We start from the raw sequence: 8,738 nt of genomic DNA, 5'->3' as shown, positions 1-8,738 counted from the left end.
ACTACAGACCCTGGTTCAGTGGTCTAAGGCACTGCATCTCAGTGCTAGAGGTGTCACTACAGACCCTGGTTCAGTGGTCTAAGGCACTGCATCTCAGTGCAAGAGGCTTCACTACAGTCCCTAGTTTGAAACCAGGCTCTATCACATCCGGCTGTGATTGGCAGTCCCATAGGGCGGCGCACAATCGTCCCAGCGTCGTCCGGGTTTGGCCGGGGGTAGGACGTCATTGTAAATAATAATTTGTTCTTAACTTTTTATTTTATTTATTTCACCTTTATTTAACCAGGTAGGCTAGTTGAGAACAAGTTCTCATTTGCAACTGCGACCTGGCCAAGATAAGGCATAGCAGTGTGAACAGACAACACAGAGTTACACATGGAGTAAACAATTAACAAGTCAATAACACAGTAGAAAAAAGGGGAGTCTATATATACATTGTGTGCAAAAGGCATGAGAAGGTAGGCAAATAATTACAATTATGCAGATTAACACTGGAGTGATAAATGATCAGATGGTTATGTAAAGGTAGAGATAGAGATATTGGTGTGCAAAAGAGCAGAAAAATAAATAAATAAAAACAGTATGGGGATGAGGTAGGTGAAAATGGGTGGGCTATTTACCAATAGACTATGTACAGCTGCAGCGATCGGTTAGCTGCTCAGATAGCAGATGTTTGAAGTTGGTGAGGGAGATAAAAGTCTCCAACTTCAGCGATTTTTGCAATTCGTTCCAATCACAGGCAGCAGAGAACTGGAACGAAAGGCGGCCAAATGAGGTGTTGGCTTTAGGGATGATCAGTGAGATACACCTGCTGGAGCGCGTGCTACGGATGGGTGTTGCCATCGTAACCAGTGAACTGAGATAAGGCGGAGCTTTACCTAGCATGGACTTGTAGATGACCTGGAGCCAGTGGGTCTGGCGACGAATATGTAGCGAGGGCCAGCCGACTAGAGCATACAAGTCGCAGTGGTGGGTGGTATAAGGTGCTTTAGTGACAAAACGGATGGCACTGTGATAAACTGCATCCAGTTTGCTGAGTAGAGTGTTGGAAGCAATTTTGTAGATGACATCGCCGAAGTCGAGGATCGGTAGGATAGTCAGTTTTACTAGGGTAAGTTTGGCGGCGTGAGTGAAGGAGGCTTTGTTGCGGAATAGAAAGCCGACTCTTGATTTGATTTTCGATTGGAGATGTTTGATATGGGTCTGGAAGGAGAGTTTAGAGTCTAGCCAGACACCTAGGTACTTATAGATGTCCACATATTCAAGGTCGGAACCATCCAGGGTGGTGATGCTGGTCAGGCGTGCGGGTGCAGGCAGCGAACGGTTGAAAAGCATGCATTTGGTTTTACTAGCGTTTAAGAGCAGTTGGAGGCCACGGAAGGAGTGCTGTATGGCATTGAAGCTCGTTTGGAGGTTAGATAGCACAGTGTCCAAGGACGGGCCGGAAGTATATAGAATGGTGTCGTCTGCGTAGAGGTGGATCAGGGAATCGCCCGCAGCATGAGAAACATCATTGATATATACAGAGAAAAGAGTCGGCCCGAGAATTGAACCCTGTGGCACCCCCATAGAGACTGCCAGAGGACCGGACAGCATGCCCTCCGATTTGACACACTGAACTCTGTCTGCAAAGTAATTGGTGAACCAGGCAAGGCAGTCATCCGAAAAACCGAGGCTACTGAGTCTGCCGATAAGAATACGGTGATTGACAGAGTCGAAAGCCTTGGCAAGGTCTATGAAGACGGCTGCACAGTACTGTCTTTTATCGATGGCGGTTATGATATCGTTTAGTACCTTGAGCGTGGCTGAGGTACACCCGTGACCGGCTCGGAAACCAGATTGCACAGCGGAGAAGGTACGGTGGGATTCAAGATGGTCAGTGATCTGTTTGTTGACTTGGCTTTCGAAGACCTTAGATAGGCAGGGCAGGATGGATATTGGTCTGTAACAGTTTGGGTCCAGGGTGTCGCCCCCTTTGAAGAGGGGGATGACTGCGGCAGCTTTCCAATCCTTGGGGATCTCAGACGATATGAAAGAGAGGTTGAACAGGCTGGTAATAGGGGTTGCGACAATGGCGGCGGATAGTTTCAGGAATAGAGGGTCCAGATTGTCAAGCCCAGCTGATTTGTACGGGTCCAGGTTTTGCAGCTCTTTCAGAACATCTGCTATCTGGATTTGGGTAAAGGAGAACCTGGAGAGGCTTGGGCGAGTAGCTGCGGGGGGGGGGGGGAGCTGTTGGACGAGGTTGGAGTAGCCAGGCGGAAGGCATGGCCAGCCGTTGAGAAATGCTTGTTGAAGTTTTCGATAATCATGGATTTATCGGTGGTGACCGTGTTACCTAGCCTCAGTGCAGTGGGCAGCTGGGAGGAGGTGCTCTTGTTCTCCATGGACTTCACAGTGTCCCAGAACTTTTTGGAGTTGGAGCTACAGGATGCAAACTTCTGCCTGAAGAAGTTGGCTTTAGCTTTCCTGACTGACTGTGTGTATTGGTTCCTGACTTCCCTGAACAGTTGCATATCGCGGGGACTGTTCGATGTTAGTGCAGTCCGCCACAGGATGTTTTTGTGCTGGTCGAGGGCAGTCAGGTCTGGAGTGAACCAGGGGCTATATCTGTTCTTAGTTCTGCATTTTTTGAACGGAGCATGCTTATCTAAAATGGTGAGGAAGTTACTTTTAAAGAAAGACCAGGCATCCTCAACTGACGGGATGAGGTCAATGTCCTTCCAGGATACCCGGGCCAGGTCGATTAGAAAGGCCTGCTCACAGAAGTGTTTTAGGGAGCGTTTGACAGTGATGAGGGGTGGTCGTTTGACTGCGGCTCCATAGCGGATACAGGCAATGAGGCAGTGATCGCTGAGATCCTGGTTGAAGACAGCGGAGGTGTATTTGGAGGGCCAGTTGGTCAGGATGACGTCAATGAGGGTGCCCTTGTTTACAGAGTTAGGGTTGTACCTGGTGGGTTCCTTGATGATTTGAGTGAGATTGAGGGCATCTAGCTTAGATTGTAGGACTGCTGGGGTGTTAAGCATATCCCAGTTTAGGTCACCTAACAGAACAAACTCTGAAGCTAGATGGGGGGCGATCAATTCACAAATGGTGTCCAGGGCACAGCTGGGAGCTGAGGGGGGTCGGTAGCAGGCGGCAACAGTGAGAGACTTATTTCTGGAGAGAGTAATTTTCAAAATTAGTAGTTCGAACTGTTTGGGTATGGACCTGGAAAGTATGACATTACTTTGCAGGCTATCTCTGCAGTAGACTGCAACTCCTCCTCCTTTGGCAGTTCTATCTTGACGGAAGATGTTATAGTTGGGTATGGAAATCTCAGAATTTTTGGTGGCCTTCCTGAGCCAGGATTCAGACACGGCAAGGACATCAGGGTTAGCAGAGTGTGCTAGAGCAGTGAGTAAGACAAACTTAGGGAGGAGGCTTCTGATGTTGACATGCATGAAACCAAGGCTTTTTCGATCAAGTGACTTGTCCAGTTAAATAAAGGTTCCATGGCACAATATCTGTGTCTGAAATGGCACCTTATTCCCTCCATACTGAACTACTTTCGACAAGGGCCCTATTCAAAACATTACTTAGTGGACTAAGGAATAGGGATCCATTTCAGTGCTTCTCTGTTCCTCAGGTACTCTTATCAGCTGTTGATAAGTTGCATCAGGTGTGCGGCTAGACAGAATATGTGCAGCGTTGAGGATTACTCGAGGACTGTTGTTGAGGATAAATGTATTTTTAGCCTGGGGGGGGGGTAATTTGACATAAATGACTCAAATAACCTGGAAAATATACACAACTAGAATTATACTGCTAATTGTGATGTTCTAACAGAGTGAACTAACGCTTTATTGACCTGGGTGATGCAGAGTTTCTTCACAGACGAAGACATGAGCATCCTGAAGAAATTCAAGCTGTACGTGGAGGACAACTGGAACAAGTGTGACATGGTGGCCATCTCACTCTTCGTTATCGGTGTGTCCTGCAGGTGAGCAGAGGCCTTCCTCTCTTGCATCCAATTTCCCCTCTTGCAACCAACAAAGTTACATCTATATGCAGATGATACAGTTATATATTCATGTGCTCCTTCTCTGGTTCAGGCTGTTGAAGAGCTCCAGACTGCTTTTCAGTCACTGCAGGCCTCACTTTATGGTCTCAAACTGGTCTTGAATATACAACAAAAAAAACTAGATTCATGACCTTTACCAGAGCTAGAACTCTGCCAGAGAAGGTTAGCATTGTCACATCTGGTGGCTTAGCCATTGAACAAGTATCATCCTACAAATACCTAGGTATTTGGTTGGATGACAAGATGTCCTTTAAAGTTCATGTGGATAATCTTGTGACAAAGCTTAAATTGAAATTGGGTTTTTCTTTTCGTATTAAGGCTTCCCGCTTATGGCTAGGAAGAAGCTTGTTCAGGCCACTTTTCTCTCTGTAATTGATTATGGTGACTTGTTGACAGAAAGATACATTTGTATGTGTTCATCTACAAAGCCCTTTTGGGTAAACTCCCTCTTTACCTCTGTAGTCTGGTCTCCTTCACCACCAGCAGGTAAACTCCCTCTTTACCTCTGTAGTCTGGTCTCCTTCACCACCAACAGGTAAACTCCCTCTTTACCTCTGTAGTCTGGTCTCCTTCACCACCAGCAGGTAAACTCCCTCTTTACCTCTGTAGTCTGGTCTCCTTCACCACCAGCAGGTAAACTCCCTCTTTACTTCTGTAGTCTGGTCTCCTTCACCACCAACAGGTAAACTCCCTCTTTACCTCTGTAGTCTGGTCTCCTTCACCACCAACAGGTAAACTCCCTCTTTACCTCTGTAGTCTGGTCTCCTTCACCACCAGCAGGTAAACTCCCTCTGTAGTCTGGTCTCCTTCACCACCAGCAGGTAAACTCCCTCTGTAGTCTGGTCTCCTTCACCCCCCAGCAGGTAAACTCCCTCTTTACCTCTGTAGTCTGGTCTCCTTCACCACCAGCAGGTAAACTCCCTCTTTACCTCTGTAGTCTGGTCTCCTTCCCCACCAGCAGGTAAACTCCCTCTTTACCTCTGTAGTCTGGTCTCCTTCACCACCAGCAGGTAAACTCACTATTTACCTCTGTAGTCTGGTCTCCTTCACCACCAGCAGGTAAACTCCCTCTTTACCTCTGTAGTCTGGTCTCCTTCACCACCAGCAGGTAAACTCCCTCTTTACCTCTGTAGTCTGGTCTCCTTCACCACCAGCAGGTAAACTCCCTCTTTACCTCTGTAGTCTGGTCTCCTTCACCACCAGCAGGTAAACTCCCTATTTACCTCTGTAGTCTGGTCTCCTTCACCACCAGCAGGTAAACTCCCTCTGTAGTCTGGTCTCCTTCACCACCAGCAGGTAAACTCCCTCTGTAGTCTGGTCTCCTTCACCACCAGCAGGTAAACTCCCTCTTTACCTCTGTAGTCTGGTCTCCTTCACCACCAGCAGGTAAACTCCCTATTTACCTCTGTAGTCTGGTCTCCTTCACCACCAGCAGGTAAACTCCCTCTGTAGTCTGGTCTCCTTCACCCCCCAGCAGGTAAACTCCCTCTTTACCTCTGTAGTCTGGTCTCCTTCACCACCAGCAGGTAAACTCCCTCTGTAGTCTGGTCTCCTTCACCACCAGCAGGTAAACTCCCTCTGTAGTCTGGTCTCCTTCACCACCAGCAGGTATACTCCCTCTTTACCTCTGTAGTCTGGTCTCCTTCACCACCAGCAGGTAAACTCCCTCTTTACCTCTGTAGTCTGGTCTCCTTCACCACCAGCAGGTAAACTCACTATTTACCTCTGTAGTCTGGTCTCCTTCACAACCAGCAGGTAAACTCCCTCTTTACCTCTGTAGTCTGGTCTCCTTCACAACCAGCAGGTAAACTCCCTCTTTACCTCTGTAGTCTGGTCTCCTTCACCACCACCAGTTACCATACCCGATCTGCTAGGTGGTTGTTACTTAAAGTCCCCAGGACATTCACAGTATTAGGCAAGACTGCCTTCGCTTCTTGTGCACCAGACACATGGAATAATCTACAATCCCTGCTTCATCTGGATATGTTAGTGCCACTGAATGGAATAGTCTACAATCCATGCTTCATCTGGATATGTTAGTGCCATTTCCCCTCTTGCAACCAACAAAGTTACATCTATATGCAGATGATACAGTTATATATTCATGTGCTCCTTCTCTGGTTCAGGCTGTTGAAGAGCTCCAGACTGCTTTTCAGTCACTGCAGGCCTCACTTTATGGTCTCAAACTGGTCTTGAATATACAACAAACAAAACTAGATTCATGACCTTTACCAGAGCTAGAACTCTGCCAGAGAAGGTTAGCATTGTCCCATCTGGTGGCTTAGCCGTTGAAAAAGTATCATCCTACAAATACCTAGGTATTTGGTTGGATGACAAGATGTCCTTTAAAGTTCATGTGGATAATCTTGTGACAAAGCTGAAATTGAAATTGGGTTTTTCTTTTCGTATTAAGGCTTCCCGCTTATGGCTAGGAAGAAGCTTGTTCAGGCCACTTTTCTCTCTGTAATTGATTATGGTGACTTGTTGACAGAAAGATACATTTGTATGTGTTCATCTACAAAGCCCTTTTGGGTAAACTCCCTCTTTACCTCTGTAGTCTGGTCTCCTTCACCACCAGCAGGTAAACTCCCTCTTTACCTCTGTAGTCTGGTCTCCTTCACCACCAACAGGTAAACTCCCTCTTTACCTCTGTAGTCTGGTCTCCTTCACCACCAGCAGGTAAACTCCCTCTTTACCTCTGTAGTCTGGTCTCCTTCAACCCCAGCAGGTAAACTCCCTCTTTACCTCTGTAGTCTGGTCTCCTTCACCACCAGCAGGTAAACTCCCTCTTTACCTCTGTAGTCTGGTCTCCTTCACCACCAACAGGTAAACTCCCTCTTTACCTCTGTAGTCTGGTCTCCTTCACCACCAGCAGGTAAACTCCCTCTTTACCTCTGTAGTCTGGTCTCCTTCACCACCAGCAGGTAAACTCCCTCTTTACCTCTGTAGTCTGGTCTCCTTCAACCCCAGCAGGTAAACTCCCTCTTTACCTCTGTAGTCTGGTCTCCTTCACCACCAGCAGGTAAACTCCCTCTTTACCTCTGTAGTCTGGTCTCCTTCACCACCAGCAGGTAAACTCCCTCTTTACCTCTGTAGTCTGGTCTCCTTCACCCCCCAGCAGGTAAACTCACTATTTACCTCTGTAGTCTGGTCTCCTTCACCACCAGCAGGTAAACTCCCTCTTTACCTCTGTAGTCTGGTCTCCTTCACCCCCCAGCAGGTAAACTCACTATTTACCTCTGTAGTCTGGTCTCCTTCACCACCAGCAGGTAAACTCCCTCTTTACCTCTGTAGTCTGGACTCCTTCACCACCAGCAGGTAAACTCCCTCTTTACCTCTGTAGTCTGGTCTCCTTCATCACCAGCAGGTAAACTCCCTCTGTAGTCTGGTCTCCTTCCCCACCAGCAGGTAAACTCCCTCTTTACCTCTGTAGTCTGGTCTCCTTCACCACCAGCAGGTAAACTCCCTCTTTACCTCTGTAGTCTGGTCTCCTTCACCACCAGCAGGTAAACTCCCTCTTTACCTCTGTAGTCTGGTCTCCTTCACCACCAGCAGGTAAACTCCCTCTTTACCTCTGTAGTCTGGTCTCCTTCACCACCAGCAGGTAAACTCCCTCTTTACCTCTGTAGTCTGGTCTCCTTCACCACCAACAGGTAAACTCCCTCTTTACCTCTGTAGTCTGGTCTCCTTCCCCACCAGCAGGTAAACTCCCTCTTTACCTCTGTAGTCTGGTCTCCTTCACCACCAGCAGGTAAACTCCCTCTTTACCTCTGTAGTCTGGTCTCCTTCACCACCAGCAGGTAAACTCCCTCTTTACCTCTGTAGTCTGGTCTCCTTCATCACCAGCAGGTAAACTCCCTCTGTAGTCTGGTCTCCTTCACCACCAGCAGGTAAACTCCCTCTTTACCTCTGTAGTCTGGTCTCCTTCACCACCAGCAGGTAAACTCCCTCTTTACCTCTGTAGTCTGGTCTCCTTCACCACCAGCAGGTAAACTCCCTCTTTACCTCTGTAGTCTGGTCTCCTTCATCACCAGCAGGTAAACTCCCTCTGTAGTCTGGTCTCCTTCACCACCAGCAGGTAAACTCCCTCTTTACCTCTGTAGTCTGGTCTCCTTCCCCACCAGCAGGTAAACTCCCTCTTTACCTCTGTAGTCTGGTCTCCTTCACCACCAGCAGGTAAACTCCCTCTTTACCTCTGTAGTCTGGTCTCCTTCACCACCAGCAGGTAAACTCCCTCTTTACCTCTGTAGTCTGGTCTCCTTCACCACCAGTAGGTAAACTCCCTCTTTACCTCTGTAGTCTGGTCTCCTTCACCACCAGCAGGTAAACTCCCTCTTTACCTCTGTAGTCTGGTCTCCTTCACCCCCCAGCAGGTAAACTCCCTCTTTACCTCTGTAGTCTGGTCTCCTTCACCACCAGCAGGTAAACTCCCTCTTTACCTCTGTAGTCTGGTCTCCTTCACCACCAGCAGGTAAACTCCCTCTTTACCTCTGTAGTCTGGTCTCCTTCACAACCAGCAGGTAAACTCCCTCTTTACCTCTGTAGTCTGGTCTCCTTCACCACCAGCAGGTAAACTCACTATTTACCTCTGTAGTCTGGTCTCCTTCACAACCAGCAGGTATACTCCCTCTTTACCTCTGTAGTCTGGTCTCCTTCACAACCAGCAGGTAAA

General features: G+C 48.0%; 1 protein-coding gene and 1 long non-coding RNA gene across 2 annotated transcripts in view; one reads left to right on the top strand and one right to left on the bottom strand.

The window, feature by feature from the left end:
- Window positions 1–8,738, top strand: part of trpm5 (transient receptor potential cation channel, subfamily M, member 5) — a 54,655-nt gene that overhangs the window by 20,675 nt on the left and 25,242 nt on the right. Inside the window, exon 18 of the mRNA XM_090223086.1 lies at window positions 3,867–3,985. Coding sequence (XP_090079212.1) covers window positions 3,867–3,985 — 119 coding nt within the window. The remainder of the gene's footprint in view (window positions 1–3,866; window positions 3,986–8,738) is intronic.
- On the bottom strand, window positions 5,332–7,177 carry LOC149971480 (uncharacterized). The gene is made up of 2 exons (XR_016492397.1): window positions 6,616–7,177; window positions 5,332–5,879 (listed from the first exon to the last, which is right to left on the bottom strand). It is a non-coding gene; the product is annotated as an uncharacterized LOC149971480 (long non-coding RNA).

Source organism: Oncorhynchus mykiss, chromosome 26 (assembly GCF_057628025.1).
Source record: "Oncorhynchus mykiss isolate SJ-2025 chromosome 26, ASM5762802v1, whole genome shotgun sequence".
Classification (NCBI taxonomy): Eukaryota; Metazoa; Chordata; class Actinopteri; order Salmoniformes; family Salmonidae; genus Oncorhynchus; species Oncorhynchus mykiss.
The sequence above is the reverse complement of the archived record's forward strand: the minus strand, read 5'-3'. Positions and strand labels throughout refer to the sequence as shown.